Here is a 24,110-nt window from a genome sequence, read left to right on the forward strand (position 1 = left end):
GGAATATAGGACATGCCCATTAAGTTTATGTGGTTTGTTTGCAGTAAGTCTGTTGGGAGCAAAGTTTTGGTGTGCACTTGGCACTTGCTGGTTGTGAACCTTTATAAGAAGCCAAAGTGAAAGATACTATTTTGCTGTGTTATTTGAAGAACAGAAATAGAATTCTTTAAAAAAATTCACCAGATATTAAGTCACTCATACTTGGAGTCATTTCATTTTATGGGTTTTTTTTTAATTGAACCTGTGCTGATTGGCATCTGCATTGTAGTAATTTCTTTTTTGATCAGGATGACTGATAGTGTTAATGGAAGATGACTGTTGTTTTATAAAATGGGATATATTTGGTTGTTCTCAATGGAGGATTGTATACATATATTAGTTTTGAAATGCCGTAATTGTAGTTTCCTGGACTGAGGTATGGCTACTGCTACCATCTTTCTTGCCCCTAGAGAGATCATAGTCTAGACGGATGACATCATAGTGGCAGTCAGTGGTCCTCAGAACCTTGGTAGAGGACCAGCCATTTGAAAATCCAGCTGTTTGCAGTTTAGACTATTCATTTTTAAAAGTAGTGAAGTTCCTGATGTATCCTAATTCTTTTAAATCAATACTTTAAAATCAGTTATGTTTCCTAACAAATATGTTTCTTAAACAAAATTAGTTGTGGTGATGATCAGTTAATAGAGTGGCATTTACAGTGAAGCAACTCTGAACTGCTAATAATTATTGTTAACTCATATTTGCATTATGGGAATTGTGGATTATCTGTAGTGCACTTTACATTTCCTTTAGCAGTGCATTCTACCTTTGACCATGTCTTTGCATAGATACTTGGAATGCATAGTACTTCCCAGGTACTCTACATGTACTTGGGAAATGTATTTTTTTAAAAAACTAAATTCAGTATATTTATCTTTTGTGTGCCAGATCCTGTGGTTTTGTTAGGGATGGAAAGAAGAGGCCCTTGCCTTTCAGGATGTTGAACTCAGGCTTATGAGGGACTAGGCACAACACTAAACAGATAATTTTAATAAAATCTATTCAATAATAAAGGTAAATATGAAGTACAGAAATGTTATAGAGGAGGGAATGGTTAACACAATGGGCAGGTGAGATAAAGCTTTATAGAGATGCTAGCACCTGCGCAGGATTTTGTGGGATGAGTGTAAGTTATAAGTGAAAGAGATAGGCGGCATTTTAGGCAAAAGGCACAGCATAAAGATATGAACAAGTAAAACTAAATGTGTGGTCAAGAAATTTTAAGTAGTTTGTTTGTTGGAGTACAAAATCTGAGGAAGGATAGTTGCTATAGAAAGATCCAACATAAGCTCTAATATTTAATAAGTCAGGTAATTGACTTTTGAGTACTGAGTATTTATAAAGTGAAGACTTCAGTGTAATTTGCCATTGCTGCAATTTCAAGTATAGAGGAATTAATAGTTTTTACTAATGATAATCATTAAGAATTATAAAATATTCTACTTACGTGATGAGCTGCCTGCATATTTAGATTTGTGAACTTGTTTCTTGTGCATTTGACCTGAAACATTTGTTTTTTAATTATCTTGTGAATTTTGTCTTCCTTCAACTACTTAAATTAGCCTTTAAATTATTTTTGAAAGGAGACTCAAAGGGAAAAGTCAGAAACACAGGAAATAATCGTTAAATTTCTGGACTAGAAAGCCTGATTTGTGTAGTATTTTTGTAACACGTAAATGTTTAATATAGAGGACTGGCTACTATGTTCATAGGCTGGCCAATGTAGGTAGCTTAGTGGATGTCCACTGTATTTTTCCATTGTGTACCTTCCTTATGTCCGTGTTATTTAAGTGTATGTATATAAATGTCTGAGCATTTGACCATGTGAGAGAGAGAAAGAAAAACTAGTAGGAGGAGGGAGAAGAGCTCTGTTTGACTCTATTTACCCAGTATCTCTTAGATATGACTGTAGGTGGAGATGCTGAAGTTTAGGACACAAAACTGAAGGAATACTAACCCTAGCCTTTCCCTGAAATAGTATCTTTAAAAAGTCTGATGTTTTCATGGCCTACTTATTTATCTCCTTCTCTCTTCAAGGTTTAAACAAAAAGCAGTTTCAAATGAATTCCTGGATTATATAACATGATTATCTTTTTGCAAATTCTGAAAAATTTATTAATGAAGGCAGTGTTCTCTTAAAAACGTGACATAAATCAGCCTTTGACAGTTGCTTTCTGTCATTTGTCTTCTGAATCACATAAGGGACCAGAGGCATCTCATTGTCAATTCTGACCTGTAGTTGCCCTGAGTTTCAACACAGGGCAGAAAAATCAATATTGCATTGATTGCATTATGCTTACCTTTTTGAATTTGGGTACAGATGACCATTTTCCCTTTTTAAAATGAGATTTTTTTTTCTTATGGGATAAATACGGTCACTATAGAATATTTGGGGAACTAGTGAAAGCTATAGAAAGGAAAATAAGCATAATGATTAGACCCCTGAATTTCCTTCTTTTGGTATATAAATAAATAATGCACATATTTATAAACTGGGGATTATTTTTATGTTTTTATTTCCTTCTTTCATTTAAAATTTATATTTCCCCCCCTCCTTTTTTCCTCTACTTAGTATATCTTTTGATACGGTATGTAGATTTCTCTCATGGCTGTTGAGATAGTTGGTATGTTGGCTATCTGTCACTTTTTTTTTTTTTTACATACAATGTATAGCGTAGATGATCGAGCCCTTCTGTTTGTCCCATCTCTTTACTCCCTCAACTGCTGACTAAGTAGAGCCACTTTTTGCCTTTAATATTTGCTGTTATGTAAAGTATAGTGCAAATACTGCCACTCTCCTACTCTCCCACCCCTACTCCTGACCAAAGGATCGTTAGACATGAGCATTTTCCCCTTTCAATCTACCCTTTTTTTTTTTCATCCTCCCTTTTATTATTCTAACACAGAGGTTGCTAAGGTAAAGCGTAGGTAGCTGCCTCCTCAGAAAAATAATTATTTTGTTTTTTGAGTGTTTATCACTGATTCTTCTCTCAGTCAACAGTATTTGTTTTAATGCTTTTTTTCTTTCTTTGTCTTTCTGTCTTTTATTTCTTTTCACTCCTTCAGGAAACATTTATTGTTTGTCATGTGTGTACACTGCATGGTCACTTCTGTGATTTGGGGTTTCAGTTAGATTGGTGTTCTTCTGTAGTGTGTTAGGTATGATCTTTAGGTCTTTGGCTCTTTTCAGTGGCTGGTTGCTCAACCACAACTTCTCAGTGCTTAAAACTTTCTTTACTTTTCATTTCAAAGATTAAAACCTTAGCTTTTAGAGGGGCCAGATGTTCACTTGAGTTTCAGAGCACTTTTTGCTATGGAATCAGACATGCTCAGCCATATCTTTCAATAGCTTGTGCCACTTCTCTTATGCCTCGTAGGCCCTCAAGACATACTTCAGTTAATTATCATAGTAAAAATACTAGTCAGTGTTTATATTTGAGTGCTTCTGCTGTTCTGGCTACTGTTCTAAGCATTTTACACATACTAACTTATTTAATCTTCACAGCAACTCAGTGAGCTAGGTATTCTCGTCCCTATTCCACAGGTGAAGAAGCAGAGAGCTCAAGGAAATTGCTCAGGGGCTCACAGTTAGCAGCTGGTTGGGCTTGACCAGGCATTCTTGCTCCAGGTCGGCGTTCTTGTGCCAGTGCTTGTCTGCCATTTGGCTTTTGCATTACTGACACAAAGAACCAGAGGCATCTCATTGTCCCACAACTGAGGGGGAGATCTACAGTGTACGTAGAGCTGAGTGGAAGAAAATGTGTGAAGTTGTTTTTTTTCATAGTGTGTGACTAGGGTAAGTAAAACAAAATATAAAGTATTAGGAGAGATAGTAAGTATTGAATTTGTATAAAACTTCAAAAATCTTTTTAGGGTTTTAATGAGGAAATTGTACTTGCTTCTGCAAATATAAATTTTTGAATAATAGGTTTATCCATGAAATAAGAATATATGGTTTCTGATCCAGACTTTTTAATGGTGCTTTCTTCAAATTGAACCCCCATTGAAATTTTACAGGGAGTAAAAACAAAACCTTTTGTTATATTCAATAATTTATAACAGTTGAAAATATTTTTTTAAAATTTAAAAAGTTTTCTCATCAAAAATGTAATACAGAATTTCTTGTGATAAAAAGAAAGGAGTTCAAATTCAATTGAACTTTGTAACTTCAAGTATTTAAAATAATGACAGGCTCTAATTTGCAGAAAGCACATGCATATTTGAGCAGTCACCTTGCTGCTAGATTTTGTGCCATTTAAAAGACATGGCACTAGCAAATGGGGAGAAGTATCTGCTGTTTGTGAATATAGAGCTTTCAGGTTTTTGCTTGGAACCTTGCTCACTAGGAGATTTTGTGTTCCTCACTCCTAACAGCAGCTGCTGCTCCCGGTACTGCATGCCTTGCATTTTGGGCACCTAGAACATGAATTCTTTCAGCAGTTCCATGGCCCTATCTACCATGATGAGCAGCAGTGCATTCTGCACCTGTGTGATGAAGTAGATTTCCAGGGGCTTGAGTACTTCTCTGGTCATAGCTGACAGAACTGCAAGGCAGCATGTGCAGGGAACAGCAGATAAGGCTGCTTGCATCTGATGGGGACTGGCCCAGAGTCTCTCAATTCTCCATGATGTCTTGGCAGTGCCAAGAACTAAGGGGAGCTTTATCTGATGATACACTGGTGAGGAAGTTCTGCCCTATGCCACAGAAAAACATTTTTCTATGATCTTTGGAGAGGTGTTTAGAACATTTGTGACCATTTCACTCATGCAGAACAATCCAAATATGAAATTCATGGTATTGATACCAGTCCTAAAATGGAAAAGAGATGTATTTGTGTAAGCTATTAGTCATGATAAGGTTAGACTATATTGCAGTAACAACCTGAAAATTTCAGCAGCTGAAAGCAGCAAAGTTGCTTTTTTGGTCAAGCTACATATCCATTACAGGTTAGTAAAGAGATTTTGTTCATTGTAGTTTCAGACTCCATCAGACCTGACTGATGGAGATTTCATCTCAACATACACTTACTTCCACAATCACAGAAGCAGATAAAAGAGAACATGGTGAACCATGTTCTGGCTTTTAAAGCTTATATTTCACTGGTGAGTCACATAGCCATGCCTGCGTTCAACATGAGAGTGATACATAACTGTCTTTCAGGGAGAGGCAGTGAATATTTGTGAACAGCTAACATATACAATTTATAGTACCAACAGTTAAAATTAAATACAGTAGATGTTGAACAACTGTGTAGGATTAATAAATTACCTAAAGTGCTCAAAGTGACCAAAACTTACAGGATTTTAACATGCCATGTTGAAGTTGAAGCAGAATTAATATTTTCCATAATATTTTTGAGTCTGGAATTTCTTTTTCATTTTGTAATATTTTCTCTCTTGTAATAACTTCCAAGCCTTAACTCTCATGCTTGTGGGAAAGATTTAAGCCTAAAAATATGTCATAATTTTACATAATTTTATTGCTGTAATGTCATTTCTGCATGTTGTATTTTTTCTTGATGCACATATTTCTAAGCAATAGGTATTGTCATGGCATTATAATATAAATACTTTGATTAGTAACTACCAGGTGACATTGTCAAATTTCAGTTCTTTTAATTTTTCTTCATTGTTTTACCAAAAAAATGAAAGATTTCCAGATAATTTCCTGGATTCTTAGGTTAAGATGGAAGACTGAACACATGCTTCTCATTTTTGTTCCCTCCTGAAAACATGAAAACTATAGTGTGTGGTTAGCTTTCAAAATGGACCTCAGTGATCCTTACCTCCTAGTATTCACACGTGTGCATAGTCACCTCCCATACTGAATAGAGTGGACTTCTGTGAGCAGTAGGATATTGTGGAAATGACAGTAGCTAGTTCAGATATGAGCACTGTGACTCAAGACAGACATGATAAAACTATAAAGAAAAAGGAATAAGTAACACAAAAATCAGGATAATAATTATTTCTGGACAGGGCAGAAATTGAGGGGATACTGTTGAGGAGAGGCATGGGATGGGTTAACATTCTGTTCATCTTAATGCTGGGTACTTGAAGTATTCATTTATTTCTGTGGAATTAATATTTCATTCAGTTGTATACCTGATACATTTCAAAATAGAAATAAACAAATTTCTGAGTTGTATAATCTATTAAGAAAATCAGTTTTGAATTGAGAGAGTACTTAGTCTTCTAGTATTACAAGGCTTCTTAATTTGAATTTGCAGAGTAAGGTTCAGCAAACCTAGTTTCAGGTCCTGATTTTGCCAATAACCTGCAGAATGACTTAAGCAGTCTAAGTGCCAGTTGCATCATCTGTAAAACCAAATGATTTGGCTTAGATATTACAAGAGGACATTTAATATCCTTCCTTAAGCTTAAAAGGTTCTGAAAAAGCTGAAAGAGGTTGGGTGCACTGAGACTAGTGACCTAAACTGTCATGTGAAGGGCATTTTGAAGTTTTCCTTTGGTTGAGGAAATTTAAGTTCTGTTTTGCTGTCAGTTCTGTGACTGAGAACAGTCTCCAGAATCGAACTTAAGGCAGCACTTGGTATATGATAAGAATTGTCTTCCTTTTCTCTCTTTTTTTTTTTTTCCTGTCTTAGAAGTTGGGGGTGAACATGTTGTTGAACCAAGGGTCTCTGCACCATGAAAAATGATATTCTTACTTTTCCATTGTAAACTATATTGACTTAGGATATTCTTCATAAATATATGTGTATTCTGGCAGTATATTTAAAAGAAAGAAAAATCATTAATTTTTAGAAATTATACATGGAAAAATGAATACATTGTATTGGTGGTGGTCTTGTCATAATTGTGAGATCTCAATATATCATTTTTCTATTTTTGTTATACAATTTTATATTGTTTATTTAAGATTTAAAAGTTATGTTATTACAAGTAGGACTGTGGGTTTGAATCCAGATGTTACTAAATCCAGTGTCAGGAGAAGTAAATATATATATATTTATATTTATATTTGTTCTAGAATCTGGAATGAATTTTACTGAGTGTGTTTACTCATCTGCCTCCTCTTCTTCCTCCCCACAGGAATTATTCTTGACAGAAGTATTTTAAAAGAAGAAACCTTTACAATGGCCTCAGCAGTACTTAGTTCTGTTCCCACCACTGCTTCTCGTTTCGCCTTGTTGCAAGTGGACAGTGGCAGTGGTTCTGATTCTGAGCCTGGAAAAAGCAAAGGTCGGAATCCTGGAAAGTCTCATACTAATAAATCAACTACAAATGAGAAGAAGAGAGAGAAAAGAAGAAAAAAGAAGGAACAGCAACAGAGTGAAGCAAATGAGGTAGCAATTATAATTATTTGTATCTGCTTTCCCAGTGGGTGGAGGACAGGTACTATCTTGTTGATGCATGTATCCAGAGTTCCTGGTCCATAAGTACTTGGAAATATGACTTCAATGAATGGATATGAATTTGTGTATATTTAAAGTCAAATGTAATGAACGTTTTTTTAAATGCCTTTTTTTCTGTAGAAGCTTACTTGCTCATTCCAAAAAGTTTCTGAAAAAACAAAATCTTGAAAGGAAACAAAGGTCATTTGTAAATATAGCTAGAGATACAACAAATCAATATTTTGGTGTGTGTTTTCTGTACACAAATGTAAGCTTATATGAATGTATAGGGATGTACATGTACACATCTATACATTCTTATTTTACTTAAAAGAAAATGAGATTATATAATAGAATTTCATAACTGGCTATTTTAAAATTAGCATGAATAGTTTTCCATATGAATAAATAAAGATCTACATTATTTTAAATGACTCCACATTATTTAACTATGTGTTTATGTCATAGTTTACTTAATCGAACCCTTGTCATACACATTTAGATTATTTCTCACTTTTTTACTGCTATAGACAATAATCCTATGACTATCCTTCAGTGTACATTTTTATGCATTTGATGGTCATCTTTTTCTTAAGGGAAGTAAGTGCATGGTAGGATCGTCTCCCCTGGACATTCCTAGCATGAGTTATATGACCAACATTTAATGTGCTAATTTATTTTTAAAAGAAATGCTGAAAAACAATTCTAGCTTGTGTTTGTCTTTTAACAGAAGGAGCAAATATGTAAGAACTTTTCTCAGTACCATTTAATGAGACAAGTAGCAACAGTGTTTTTTACTTCCTGTATTCACTTCATCACATTCCCAGACTTAGAAAAAGCCTTTTCAATTCAAGTTTATTCCTTTTTGTTTTGTTTTGTTCGTGTGTGTGTGTGTGTGTGTGTGTGTATGTATATATATAATTGAGTTATAGTCAGTTTACAATGTTGTATCAATGTCTGGTGTACAGCATAGTGCTTTAGTCATACATGAACATACATACCATGTTTGTTTTTATTACATTTCCATTACTATTGCTTTCTAAATTTCTCTTTTTAAAATTCTGCCCCACAGAGAGTCACTTTAAAAGGCATTTTTTTTCCCCACCATACAACCTTTTAGAAGTCCAATCTTAACAAAACTTTTGATTGCCTACCATTTTGTTTTTGGAATGAAAGATGATTTGGGAGAACAGAAAACAAGGAAATAATGGGATTTACATTAGAGAATAAGAAACTGTGTAACTGAGAATGAGCCTGAGGATCCTCCCTTCCCACTTCCATGGCTGTCATTCTGTAAAGTACATAAACAGTCTACCTACCAGGGCTTCATCTCCAGCAGCATCTCCTCTTCTGTGTCCTTTGCAGCAGAAACCAGCTGCGTAAAGTGGTCTTTGTATCTCATCACTCCCTCTTGTAGAACAGAATAGTCAGTTAAATTGTTGATCTTCGATTTAAAGCCTCTTTTTTAGCTTCCTAGGGTTGCTGTAATAAAGTACTACAAACTAGGTGGCTTAAAACAACAGAAGTTTATTCTCTTCATAGTTCTAGAGGCTGGAAGTCCAAACCATGGTGTCATCAAGGGCCGTGTTCTCCCTGAAACTAAGTGGGACCTTTCCTTGCCTCTTTCCTAGCTTCTTGTGGTGGCCGTCAATCCTTGGCATTCCTTGGCTTGTGACTGGATCACTCCAATCTGCCTCTTTTGTTACTGTGTTCCCTTTGTGTATCCTTTTCTATACCCTTCTTATAAGAACACTAGTCATTGGATTAGGGCTCATCCTAATTCAGCATAACTTTATTTTAACTTGAGTATATTTGCCAAGATCCTATTTCCAAATAATGTTACATTCACAGACAGCAAAGGGTTAGGCCTACAACATATTTTTTGAGGGAATATGATGTAATCCAAAAATAGCCTCTCAATATTTTTCTCCTTTGTTTCGTCTACTGTGTCTCAGATAACTCTTACTGAGAATGGCTTGGCCAGTACCGTTCATCATGTTACTTTGTGGACTAGGCCCTGTATTTTTCAGGACTAGCAAAGTGGTGACTAGAGTTACTTAAGCTATCTTCTCTAACTGTTTAAACTTTTGAATTTGTAAACTGTTAAACTTTAATCTTATTGAACCCTATTGTTTTGCATTTTAAAAGCACACTTATCCCGTTATCTACTCCTATTAACTTCCCTTTAGTAAAGCAGAATCATTAAAATGGTGGTCTAATAGAGTATTAGCCACTCTAACTTATTAATCATTTCATCTAGAAATCCACCAAAACTATCTCAAAAGCAAAATTAACATTCTACAAAGATTATAAAAATACGAGTAGTGACTTTTTGAGTTAGCATAATGAATGTTTAGTATAAAAATATTGATTTCTTAACTTCAAAAAAATTGTTAATATCCCAGGATTGGTAAACTGAATTTAATATATTTTCTTTGTTTCAAAGCTCAGGAATCTTGCTTTTAAGAAAATTCCCCAGAAATCCTCCCATGCTGTGTGTAATGCTCAACATGAGCTTTTATTACCAAACCCAGTACAGAAAGATTCACGAGAAGAAAATTGGCAAGAATGGAGACAAAAAGATGAACAGGTACAGCTAAGTTAATCACATTATTTTGTTCTGTTTTTAGTGAATTTATACATTTTTAAGATAGCAGTGCATCTGAATCCATGACACCACTGTTCTGAGGAGCATTTTATATTGGTTTAACTTAAGTGTGTTTGCTATTTAAGAGGTTCTGTTTTTTACTACTAGGAAAGCAGATTAACAGATTTGTTATTTTTGTTAGTTTTGGCAATTTTAAGCAGTTATTTTTTGAGTTTTTAATTCATCTGCCTTTTTACAAGTGAGGGAGAGATAAGGAAGGTAGAACAACAGGATTAAATTATTTCAGGTAAACACTCGCATTTGTAGGGCCAGAAGTCTCTTATTAAAAATACTCAGTGACAGTTTTGCTTAAAAAAAGAAAGACTATGAGGGAAAACTTTTCCTTTTCAGCCTTGATGTAAATAAAATAGTTTATGATATTTGTTTTCTTCTTTAACCTATTTACATGATGTTTTGTTCTTTTATGCCTCTATTAAATACATGTCATTAATAACCAAATCAAATGGATAATTTAATAAAAAACAGTCAGTTTCTTTTTGTGTGTGTGGTATCCAGGAAAATAACATACTAAGAATATACTCCAGGAAATGCCATATGTATGAGAAATGAATAGTTACTTGCTTATGTGTTATATTGTCATTTGCTCTATTGGGAATAGGTATTTTTTTAGCATATGTTTGACTTAATAGAGTGGCTATACCTATTGTGCTTGGGTTACCAGTTTTGAAAGAATTAGACTATATACTAAACTATGCTTTTAACAAACTATGTTAATCATAACATTTTCTATAGGATTTTGTAATGCCTCAGGCTAATCATTACAAGTGTCAGTTATTACCTAGAGCTATGCAAAAATGGTGTTTCCAGGCACTGGTATACTGGATAAATTGTCTTGTATTTTTCTAGGGGAGTTATTTGACTCTTTTTTTCCTTCTACAGCATTTATTATGACAAGGTTTTTCTGATTTACATGTATTACTAATGTAGTGATCTACTTGTTTAGACAGTAATAGAATTTACCAGTGTCTTCACCAGAGAGACTTTCTCTCAGTGACCCAAGGAGCACTGGAAAATTAAAGAAAGACTACTCAATTTTGCACTGAAATAAATTCTGTGTAATGTGGGAATTTAAACACTGATATTTGATTGCCTTTCTTCCTACCCCCGTTAATTATGAAAAAGAAATAAGTAGTCATCTTGGCCCTAATGCTATGTAAGAATATCATCCAAGGCTCAGGAACTTTGAGGAATTTTTGCGGGGTATACTGTTGATGCATCACTTAGGAAACCTGGTACCACCTTTGGAAATCTCACTTGTAGGAAAATAATCAAGGTCATGTGAAGTAGAGTAGATCCTGGGATAATTACACTGACAGGTGAGGAAGAGATAAGGGGAAGCCTTGGAACCGATGGACAGTATACCACCCGGCGTGTTTTAGTGTGTAGAATAATAGATTTTGAAAGTAGGGACCTGGCAGTGACTGTACTAGGCAGAGGCATACAGTTACAGTGGGTGTTCTCTCTGACACAGGGAGACAGCACTAAGAGAAACTGCAGGTTTTGAAGGCTGAACTGTTCCAAAAGCTGGATATTGAAATCTTGCCTGTTATGTGGCTGCTTATTTTAAACACAAAAAAGAAATTATGCTAAGACAAATTTTCCTACTCCTAAATCATCAAAGTGATAATGTAAATTTACACCAGCAAAGCCCCAGCGTAAAAATCTGAGAGCTGGCATTAAACTGCAACCAGATAGACAGTAAGGAAGCATCCACTCCACCTACTTATGAGCAAACACTGGACCTTAGTTGATCTCATGTCAACTAAAGAAAAACTTCTACCACATAAAATGAAAAGAACTTTGTACTTAATGTCCAGAGTGAAAGTGTACTTTGAAAAAAGTTTGCTACGGGAAACAGAAATTGATTTTAGGCAGCATCTATTTTTTGCTTTGATAAAATCCAGGGAGCTAGAACATTTTGTAAAAGTCAAGGTGACAGTAATGTTATATAAAATGGTGAAATACTAGGCTGAGATGAAAAATTGGGTAAGAGAAATTGAAAGGGAGGTGGGGGAAACAGAATTTCTTTGCAGAGATGTACGCATTAGAGGAGGTGTACATTTCACACTTGAGATGGGTGATTTTTATGTGATATGTGATATTTAAATATGTAAATTATATCTCAGTAAAGCTATTAAAAAAAAGATGAATAGGCCATGACTTTGATTTGATTGTACTCAGAATTTTTTTTTTACCATTTCTTTTAACATTGAATCAAGATCAAGAGATATATTGTTCACCAACACCTCTTGCCTGGGACTAAATCTCTGTAGATGTTGTTCAGGTATAACCTCTTTTATTCATGATAGTGCATTAATATTACTGACTACAGTGTACCTTTTAAAATTTTACATCATGGCTCAAAAATAATGAATGAATAGAAAAATCTCTTCTCAGATTTTCAGTGATATATTGATCAAATTTCATTGTGTATTTCTTCCTCTTGTTGTATTGAATCAAATGCCACACATCACTGGTTTTGTCCAGTTCTGAAGTGAAATCTTTTCTAGCACGTACATGACAGTAATTGGTATTTCACATTGCATCCTCCAGTCCATCTGAGAAAGGCATTTTGCTAATAACTTGTTCTGTTTTTGTGTGTGTGTGTGTGTGTGTGTGAGCATGGTATTTCTCATTAACCTTGTGGCTGGGATAGTAAGTCTCTTGGTGATAGTTTGACTTGCACCTGGTTTCCCTATGAGGAGTGCAAGTTCAAATAAGTCCTTTGTGTTTTTTGGCTCTTTCTTTAACAATAAAATTCATCACTTTTTGTTCTGAAAAGCATTACTTGGTAGTTGTCTTGGAAAGATTCATGCAGGTCATTGTGCTTTGAAAGTGAAACAAAAACTATAAATGTCTTTTGGCCACTGGTCTGACCATGTTTCATAGCAGGAAGCTGGGAATAGATTGATGACTCAATAAATCAAAATTTCAAATATTCACTATTTTCGTTTTCTATTTATAATTTTCCTTTTCAGCTGCTTATGTGATATCACTCTTGTCCTGACACATACAGCTTTATATTCTGTATTCACTATGTTAGAGTCCTGTTCATCTTTAAATTTATGGTATTTTTATAAGTTGCATTATTTACTGTTTTCATTACTGCTTTCCTTCAGTAAATCCTTGAACCATTTTTATTACTTTGAGATATAATAAAGCAAAGAAAAATGCAGACTGAAATAAAGGTAACCAACACTCAAAAGACACGAAGATGCATTAGCTGAGTGGAACTGAACTTAATCATTGTGTAAGCACATAGATATAGTTTTTGTAGAATATTGACAGCCTTTAAAATCATAATGTTCAATAAAACTATTAGAAGATTTCTGGGAAAATAATTTTTCTTTCCAAATTGGTGAAAAGTGTGTGGTCCACACTTTGAAAATCACTGAGTTAGAGGAGCAGAAGCTGCTACGGCTACTGTAACTGAACACTTGGGTGCAGGTGTTAGATGTCTTCAGAATGATATTCTGTGTTGTTTCATAATTAATCTGTTCCCATGGTGCCTATGAGAAATGAAGATCAGCTCTTCATTTGTAGTTTGATTTGCTTGGATTTAAAATGGGTTAAACTTTTATGGTACTTTGACTTAAAATTTTTTAAAAATCTAGTTCCGAAATATTTACTTTTCATTTTCCATTGGTTCTTCATACTCTTTAAGTGGTCATAAACCCTTGAGCTATAGGTTTGTTTAAATAGAAAAAAAAATGTTTTACTACTAGATGGGGAGTAGGAGGCAATGAAGGAAGCCAAGAGGAAGGGGATCTGAAGTACTCCATCTTGGGCACATGTAAGTATCTTCTCCAGTCCTGTAGGCCGTTTAGTGCCTACTCTTTCCTCTTTTTCTTCCTTTCCTCCTCCTCCTACAAGTACAAAGAAAATAATGAGGAATTCTCAATTTGCAACTTAAATATAAGGTACTTTTTAAAAATCAAGATTTTATTTGCATTTTCTTGTCCGGTGCCTGTCTTAGGCCCAGACTCTCCCCCCACCACAGTTCTGCCTTACATGTAGTGGTTAATTAAATTGACAGCTATATTTACAGCAGTCTTATGATGAACTAATTCTGTAATTAAGACATGTTTAGGGAATTTGGAATCACGTTTTCTTTCTCTTTCTTGATATTGTAATCTTGTGCTACCATTCTCCCTGTTATCTGGAGTCATAAATCTTATCTTTGATTTATTCTTCATATTTAATCAGTGTTCCTTTAAAATTTGGTCATTCTTTGCTAAGATGTAGCCTTCTTTTGTTTTCTGCACTGCTATGTTCTGGTCCAGGTTCCTATATGCTGAGACTACAGTGGTTTAGCCAGACATATCAGTTCTTAGTTCCCATTCTTCTGTTATGCCAGTTTATTGCTTTAAAATTACTTTTATCAGTGTTCCTCTTTCATCTGACCTGAATCCCTAATTTTTAGGGAGTGTCTGGAATCTAATTCTGCCCTACCTAAGCAATCTTATTTTCTACTATTTTCCAACATAGAGGAGAATTCTAATTTACTCTGTGTAACTCTTGAGCCAGATAGGCAGTATGCTAGGTACTTTACACATATTATAGCTTTAAATCTTCAAAACTACCCTGCAAGGTTGATGTTTCTATTTCTTTTTTAACGTATGAAGAAACTGAGATTCACAGAAGTTACATAACTTGCCCAACGTCACAACTAGCATGGGTGGAATAGGGATTTAAATTATCCACCTGTGTGATCTCCCAAAGCCTGTTTTCCCCACATCTCTCTTTTATTGTATAGAATTCATCGTTTATCAGGTATCCCATAATATATCTATTCTTAATATCATACCTTTGTTCACATGGCTTTTTCCTCCTGAAATTCTTCCATTCCTTTTTCTACCTATCCAAATTATGTCTATCTATTAAGGACCAAGGTTTATTAGTTCATAGTGTCCAGTTCATTAATATTTTTCTAATTTTCAGCATATCCTTTTGAAACAGATCACTCCTTTTTGGAGCTGGTTTCTGTTTTAGTTTAGCTTTTTAAAAAATATTTAAACAACAGAAACAATTCTGAGTAACTTGGTCAAAAAATAATTTGCCAAAAGGATACTGTGATTCACAGATTTTAATTAAATGCTAAATAAGTAGGCCTTGGGAAAAGTGGAAACTAAGGAATTCTAGGGTGCTCAGAGGCATTAACTAGTACTAGAACTATTACACTCACAGGTGATTGGACCCCACTTGCTTTGTGTTTGTTCTCAAACTTTAATTCCTAGAAGAACAAAAAACAGTTGGATCCTTTGCTCCCACCCTGTCGTCTTTGGTGATGGCAGCTGGGATGTTTGTGTGGGTGTGGTAGCAGGTGGTATACAGGGTTAGGTGACTGGCTGTCCTGCTAGAATTGTAGGACACTGGAATGAAGTGTAGTTATTCAGGGGAATAAAGGAAGGGATTGTGGACAGACAAAAACAAGCGATGTCCATTAAATTTATGCTTTCATTATACAGTATGCATGGGTAGACATGTATATGTAAATGAATCCAGGATGTTTACTCCTGTCGTGTTGTATCTGTCCTGTATTCAGCTGCAGGCATAACTTATCCCCAAAGGTGGACAACTCAGAGTCCTATTCAACTACTGCAGCAATTCTTTTTGGCAATTAGGAAAAGTAGTTCTTGGAGAGTAATTTTACTGGAGGGTGGTGGAAACTAGATTGTAAGAAGTTAAGGTGAGATTGACTGATGAGAAAGAGGAATCAAAAGACATAGATTACAAAGAATCATTCTAGAGTTACATGACTTTAAAGATAGGGCTGCCATATAAAAGGAATAAAAGGATAGCAGTAAAATGATGTACTGGAATTATTCTGTAACACCAGGCATATACCAGGACAATTGGTCACAGTTGTTTGAAGGTTCTGTACCTGTGGATTAGTCTGTATTAAGAAAATGGTGTGTTTTATAATATTTACTGAGTTTTCAGTATTCTTATATTTTTAGTAATAATCACTGTTACATTTTCTATGTCCTAAACTGGGTACCGTCTTTGACATCTATTACAGTGTCCATTTTTTGGTAAGATTTTTTTAAATTAAAGTGAAAAGATTATGTGATATACCACAGATAAGTTGAAAAGGAGGCAATAAAAATCTCAGAGTTCTCTCCTTTGGCATGAGTAGATAACTTTGGAGAACCCAGATTGTGTTTTTAAAGTATTTGTTTTTCTTTTCCTGTTTGTTTCTTATGGTTATTTTGCTGGTATATTATAATGTTATCATATGTTTATTGTGAAACTTTCTTTTAATTTTTAGCTGACATCTGAAATGTTTGAAGCAGATCTTGAGAAGGCATTGTTGCTAAGCAAATTAGAATATGAAGAACACAAAAAGGTATTTACACATTTATTGATTTAAATATTTTAGGTTTTAGTGGTCAAAGGTTAGGATCAACCTTTCTCTGAATTTTGTGTGAAAGTTCTCCTTTAAAGTTTGTCTTAAAAATTCACTATTGCAACAAAGTATTATCATTAAGTTTTTATAAGATTTCTCTTCAAGTTTAGAGAGACAACAGAAACACGTGGACTAAGCTTTGTGTGCTGGTTTGGAATGTTAAGAAATCTCTCCAGCCAAGACGAAGGGAAGAAAAGAAGGGAAGTTAATAGCAGATGATTTATTTCAGTATTTTAAATGAACATAGAAAACAATTAAATTTAAATTTTTTAAGTAGTTGTGAATCCAGGGGCATCTATTAAGAGACCCTCTGGTAGAAATAACACTACAAATTAGCTAAAGTAAATGGGAGGTCATTTCTGATAACTTGGCCTCATGAACTCCACTTTTGTCACTAACCTGTGATATTAGGCTATATGGTGAAGTGTATTCTACAAGTTGTAACTGTAGGAACTTAAGCAAAAAGTAGTGTTGGTTTCTAGTTTCTATATTTAAATCGAACATTTATGTTGTTTCTGTATTATTTAATATTTTGGTCCTTTACATATATTGGGAATTTTTTTTGGTCCATAAAATTTATTCAACTTGTGATTACTCAGTGGTTCATCATAATTGGCCTCTGGTCATACTTAAGGGCTTTAGACTATGTCATTGTACACTACTAGCTCCTTCACTCAAGATGAAAGAAAGAGAGGAATTAAAATTTACAGCAGATAATTTTGCTATTTATTTATACCTCAAGAGAAGAGGATAAAAGTTGTCGTTAGAGTGGATTTGGTACACTATGTATGTTGGTTTCATTTCCTGTGTCCATATTCCTGTTATCATGAATAATTAATAACATAATCCTTACTATTGTTCATTTAGACACAGAGATGGCAATTACAAAAGTGGGTATAGGTAGCTTTACTGTAATGTAATCATTTAGATGGACTTTCAGGTTACACTGGAAAAACACTCCTAGCTTGCTCGATTGGAGATAAAATTTATCAAATAGAATCTAGACATACATCTCGTAATATTCTAAAGCTACAGGGATTAGCTGTACCTATAGAGAAGGTGTAAAGTTGATGGTGTTGGTAAAATATTATGCTGTCAGCCAGTTTTCTTGGCACAGTCATAGTCCTGGTACTCATTGGTTTTTTTAGACTATAACGACCCAGAGAATAAAGGAACTCCTTTTTATACGATGCTAATTTGATGTGATTGCACTGATGTAGCCATTGAGTTTTAAGTCAGTATTCCTGTAAAGAAATGATGCTTATTTTAGCCAAAGGGTTTCTATAATAATTAAAATTTGGGGTGGCATTTTCTATTCTGTCACTCATTTACCAGGTATTTTTTTGAATAGCCAAACTTTGCTAGGCACACAATACAAGGATAAAGACATCGTCCAAGCCGTTCAGTTTAGTGAAGGTAGACACACATATAATTGTAGTGTGTAGTATTGAGACATGTCTTTTCTCAGTGCAGTGGGAATTCAGGAAGATAGAATAATTTTCTGTGCCTTTGATGGGGGTGGGTTTTAGGAAAAAATTCTTTTTTTTCATTTGATAAATTTGACATGTTGTATTTATAAATTAAAGGTACACAGTGTGTTACTTTGTTACATGTATGTATTATGAGTGCCAGTAAAGCAGTATTTATCACATTACATCATTATAGTATAATATTATTGAATGTATTCATTATACTGAACATTGGATCTCTGTGGCTTATTTACTGCTCATTACAAGTTTGTATCCTTAAACACCATCAGTCTTATCCTCCCACTCCCATCCCCTGGTAACCACCATTTTGCTCTCCGTTTTTTTAATAGATTTGACTTTTTTCTTAGGATTCCACATGTAAGTGATACCATATAGTAGTTGTCTTTCTCTGTCTTATTTATCTCACTTAGTGTAATGTGCTCAAGGTCTATCCATATTGTCACAAGTCCAGGATATCTTGGTAAAAGATTCGTAAAGAGGAGTCATTAGATGTATTAGAAGTTCAGTGGTAGACAAGAGAAAGTAGGCATTCTCAGAGAAGAAGTGGCAAGTGTACAAGATATGCACATGTGAAAGAACATAGCATATTTGAAGAACTATAATTTCAAGACCTAGAGTTGCTGAAGATACTGCCACAAGGATAAGATATAGAGAACCTTGTGTACCAGGCTGAGGAGATTGAATTTTAGACATTTGTTGGCAGAGAACTATTGAATATTTTTAACTTTGAGATTGATTTCAGGTTTTCATTTTAGAGACTCATGCTGTAACAGTGTAGAAGATAGATGGAGGGGCTAAAATTAGAAGGTGTTGCAGTGTCAAGCAAAAGAGGGTAGGAGAAATGACGGAAAGTGTGAAGGAAAAAGAATAGATTTATGATATCTTTAGGAGATAAACTCAACAAGATTTAGTCGCTAATTTGCATATAAAGTGTATAGGAGGAATAGATAAGGATGAATGAGGTTTCTAGCCTAGAGAATTGTGTCGATGATAGTGGCATTAAACAAGATTTAGAGAGGATCAAGTAGGGAAGGAAGGGTAAACATATTTAGTTTGGAGATGCTTATTGAACATTCCAGTTGAGTTGTCTGTACATACAGAAGTCATCAGGTAGAACTTTAAACTTTGAATTTGAGAAACAATAGGTGTAAAGCGTAGGAATAGGTTAAGAATGGAATAATGGTGAACAGCAGATGCATTTTTAAGAACAGAGTTGAGAAAAGAGAAGCCAGTGAAGGAGATTTAAGAATAGTATCAGAAGTATGTTGAGAAAATCAAGAGATGCTTGAAAAAAATAATGTCTTCGGATTTGGTGTTGAAGAGGAGATTGACTTTAATTTTAGTATCAGAACAGTAGAAGCCAGATTTCAGTGTGAGTGAGAATGGAAATTGACTGTCAATAATTATCTTAATTTTTGTCCTGAAATGAAGAGAATGGCAACTAGAAGTTGTAGACCAAGGTATACCTTTTTATTTTTATTTTAATGTTTAAGAGGCAAGAGATTGAGTATGTAAATAAACAGATATCTTTTTATACAGTTTGGCTAACCTTTATGATTTTTTATTTGCCGTTTATCTTTAAAAAATAAAACTTTAAGAAACATATTACCTATTGGTGAGTTGATTTTACTAGTATAAACCAAGCTTAATTATTGTTAATTAATTCTTTTTTAGGAATATGAAAATGCTGAAAATACTTCAACTCAGTCAAAGGTTATAAATAAGAAAGATAAAAGAAAGACCCATCAGGGAAAAGACAAACCTCTTACAGTATCACTAAAAGAGTTTCAATCTGAAGGTAATATATGTACAAAATCTGTTACGCTAGAGAAACTGTTCTAAGTCTTTGTATGTGTAAGTTATAAGTACGTTTCTAATATTTAAAGTACATAAAGATTGTTTTATTAATTTGTTTCTTAGACTGTAAAAAATGTAAACCTGTTTGGAAAGAAACTGGGGGTTAAAATAATTTAAATCAGTCATTAAAACCTCATGAACTTCAGAAAGAATTTATCTTTTTATATTTCTGAATTTGTCCCTTTTCTAGAACTCACTGAAAATAAAAATTGACATTTGTAGTTTTTGAGTCATCTTGAACAATATTACTGTTTTTATACATAAAGTGGTTTGGCTTACACTTGACCAGGAGTATTTTCAGATTTCATCCATTATAGGTTAACCTCTTCAAGTTATCTGGAACTGTATCATAGAAAACTAAGATGTAAATTTTAGAATGAGACTTACTACTAGAAATTTATAATATCCTTTGTATTGTTTTTATCGAACAGAGAAGATAGAAGGAAATTATACCATCCACCAAACTTTTGAAGACAGACCACAAAACACACTATTTTTGATGTGGGAAGTGGTGAAAACCTTAAGTCTGTGCCATATATTATGGTGACTACTATTCATGTGTGGTAACTTAAATTTAAGTTAATTAAAATGAACTAAAATAAAAAACTTCTTAGTTGCACTAGCCACATTTCAAGTACTTAGTAGTCACATGTAACTAGTAGCTTCTGTGTTAAACAGCACAAGTACAGAACATTACTGTCATCACAGAAATTTTTAATGAAGAGTTCTGTGCTTATACCAGTCATAACAACTGCATAACAATGAAAAGCTGTTTGTTCATTGCCAGAGAAGTCTATTTGACTCTTACAAATTTAACCTTAATACATTGGGCATTTGTTCCATAAGGATTAATAATACCACATCAATAATGGCAGAAAAAACCCAAAACAAGCCTGTCTGTGAAGTTAGGAATAAATTTGGAGGATTGTATTGCTTTCATTTAAGGATCAGGAAGGTTTTTCCTATAGCCTGTCTCTCTAGATTAAGTTGCTTTGTTTTGGGGTTAAAATTTCCAATTTTAATAAGAAACATTTTATATAAGAATATCATCAAAAACTAGGCAGAGACATGAAAATAATGCTTTTTAAAACTCCTTAATACATTCTTCATATGTTTAAATACTATGTAAATTTATTAGATGCACAGAGAAAGACATTAGTATGACACTGTTAAGGAGAAGCTGCACAACTGTTTTAAAACGTGATTAACACAGCATGATTCTTCCTCTAGTTTCTGGCATCATGTGGTACTCCAGGTAGGACATGCTAGAATGACTGTGTAGCCCTCGAGGACTTGGTAGTTTGATCTGAAACTTGTGATTTTGACATTTACTTTGCTGCATATGGACTCAATTCTGAACAATAGATGTTTTAGGGAACCAGACCAGCTTTTAGGTTCTCAAGTACATTTCTTGTAAGAAACTATTCAGTTAAATTATTTTTAGTCCTTGGAAATGGAAAATTTCTGCTGTGTGCAAGATGCATTGTTAAATATTAGCTATCTTGATCATCTCCAATTTAAATAAGAACACTTGTTACCTATTTTACAATAGTTTGAACTTTATATCTGTGTGGATTCCCTATGTCTTCCTTTTCTCATTTTATGATCACTTTCCAGAAATACTGTATTGTTACTAAGTCAGTGATTTGTTAAATCTAGATATAGTTATGCTGGTTTTTTGTATTCATTTACAAATATATATATCAATTTTTAGAATTTTTTTCATAGTATTATCAAGTGACTATGATACATATTTTTAATATTAAAAAGAAAAACTAGTTAATAGTTTTAAAGGACACAAATTACTATTCTGCCTTTTATTTTACTCCACAAGGGCAGTGATCTGTCAGCTTTCGTAGTAACAGTACTCAGTGATTTGATTTTAGACATACTTGTCTCCCTTCAAGTTCTTCCTCCCCCAGTTCTGTGAAACTACAAACCTAAAATATATGGAATTCAAATGTTTAAAATTTAGTAATACCCTTTGGTGTGGATGGCATATGCTTAGATATAAGTCCTTACACTGAGCAAACTAATAATTATGTGGTAAATTTTAACATCTTATCCCTAGAAACGTAAATCTGACGTGAGTCCTGGACAACCCCCAAATGACTTCTATAACTCTTCTTATAATTTTGAAATTCTTTTCAGTTACTTTGTTTAAATATTTTATATATTGAAATATTATTATATGTTAATATCTTTCAGTAAAGTCTGACCATTTTTTTCTCCATTTACAGATCACAATAGTAAAAAGACTGAGGTAAGTGTTATTATAACCATCTTTATTCTAGGAAACACTTGATGATTGTAAGAGTAATACTTTAGAGTTTAGAAATGAGTTTTTTGAGACATAACCATTTAGAGGACAACATAGGTTTCTCATGAATGAACACAGTCATGTTTTTGGCAGGATATAAAGTATATTATAATAGAGTAAAAATGTTATTTGTATGAAGTATAATATCATTTGACACCAGCATCCTAATTTGTGTGTGTTTAAAGGTTCCCACATATAAGCTTAAAATTTTAGGAAGAAGTGGTGTAACATTCTAATCTTTATTAAAAACATCATGAAACCATGTCTCAAGATATTTTGGAATTAGGGAAATTCTGAGGTAAGCTGTGATTCTGTAGTTTATACCTGTGGATAAGGTTAGCCTGATCATGTACTTCTCTGACCATTCACCATTAGAGGGTAGTACAGCCTACACATAATTTCCTAGTGTTTTGGTTACTTTTTTTTTTTTTAAGACTAACATAACCTCTAAACCTTTTAGAATTGGGAGATACTGCTATAAAATATCTTCTAATATTGAGAAAGGTACTAATAAATTGTGAGAATTCTTTTGACTTCTTTAGGTGGTAATTTGAAAGTTTCATTGCTCTTCTGTTACGTATGTATTCTTTTTAGTAATTCCAGTAATTTTTTTTTAAATAGTCAGATGTTCCTTGATTTCAATTTAGAGTACATATATGGTTTCGACAGTTTTTTGTTGTTGTTGTTTTAGGTGTTTGCTTGACAGGTCAGGGAAGTGAAATCCGTGTCTAAGAAAACCACATCTAAATAACTCTGTGACTGTATTAATAATACAGTCTTCAACTGTGCACACAAGCACAAAATTGATTTGTTGTTAAAATAGTTGGTAGAAATTCTTCTGAAGTTATTTACAAACCACTGTCGCCATTTCTTAGATTAAAATTTATGGCTACAATTATAGGCTGAGTATTAATTTTATGTTTGAAAGTGTAAGACATGTACTTTTTGACTGATTTCAATTTTTTTCTCCTTACCTTATTTGGAGGAGTTTTATGCAAATGAGAAAGCAGATGCAAATTGTACACCCCTGTTCCTAAGAGACTACCAGGAACTGTTAGTGGAGGGAAAAATAATTTTTATACGCTATTTATGCTTAGTTTTTCTTCTTCACTAATTTGAAAAAAAAAGTAGACTGACAGAATCTCATCTATTTAATATATTTAATCCGAGTTGTATTTAAACAAGCATGGATGTGGGACATTTATTTTGTTTCTCATTATAGTTTTAAAGCTGTTTTCTGTCATCTATTATTAGAAAACTTGATATGTAATAAAATTCACTTTGAAAAATCTTAATGATTAAGACATTTTATACATTTGTAAATGCAGTCTAATTATAATTTATTTCCTACATAACTATTTTAAGACATTGGTCAAAAGAATATGTAGTTCACATCATCCTTTGATTCTTGTTTAAAGTATACCAGAGTTATGTTCCATTTCCATTAAAGGTATTACTTTCTCTGGACTTGAATAAGTGTGCAATGGTTATGCCATTTCTGTAGGAATTTAGAAAAACTTTTTCAGAGAGTTCAAAAATAAGTCTGAAAAAAAAAATTCTAATTTCAACTTTACAGTGAAATGTTTTCTACTCCTAAAAATGTTCTAATTTTTGTTACATTTTATACTCAATAATTGACTTAATTCTTTCCATCTTTAGTATGTTACTTATTCCAAGAGAATTTCTTTTTCATGGTTACTGTAAAATTCCTAACCTCTGTTGAGAACAGAGTGCGTTGCGTCTTACCCATCCCCTTTTAAGTCAGATCTTTACTGGATAAAATTTAAATGAGATAGAGTTTTTACTTCTTTTTCTGAGTAATGATGAGTATTTGAACTGTCTGTGTATTTCTCAGACTGCTAGCTAAAACATGTTCTCCGCTTAATTTCATCATTCCCCCTTTTCTTTCTCCATCCATCTTGGTCATGTGTTATTCTCAGTGTTTTCTCTTCAGTCCCAATTCTTTGTG

The 24,110-nt window shown here is 33.6% G+C and overlaps 1 protein-coding gene across 2 annotated transcripts in view; it reads left to right on the plus strand.

Annotated features, from left to right (window-relative positions):
- Positions 1-24,110, plus strand: part of GKAP1 (G kinase anchoring protein 1) — a 54,488-nt gene that overhangs the window by 1,561 nt on the left and 28,817 nt on the right. The window contains exons 2-6 of one of the 2 annotated variants that reach the window (XM_072959210.1): positions 7,096-7,349; positions 9,844-9,987; positions 16,337-16,414; positions 19,639-19,762; positions 22,062-22,084. In XM_072959210.1, the coding sequence (XP_072815311.1) occupies positions 7,140-7,349; positions 9,844-9,987; positions 16,337-16,414; positions 19,639-19,762; positions 22,062-22,084 (579 nt within the window). In that variant the 5' untranslated portion in view covers positions 7,096-7,139. Of the gene's footprint in view, positions 1-7,095; positions 7,350-9,843; positions 9,988-16,336; positions 16,415-19,638; positions 19,763-22,061; positions 22,085-24,110 lie in introns of those variants that run through there. The other variant, XM_072959211.1, reaches the window with a different exon arrangement.

This window comes from Vicugna pacos, chromosome 4 (assembly GCF_048564905.1).
Source record: "Vicugna pacos chromosome 4, VicPac4, whole genome shotgun sequence".
NCBI classification, from domain to species: domain Eukaryota; kingdom Metazoa; phylum Chordata; class Mammalia; order Artiodactyla; family Camelidae; genus Vicugna; species Vicugna pacos.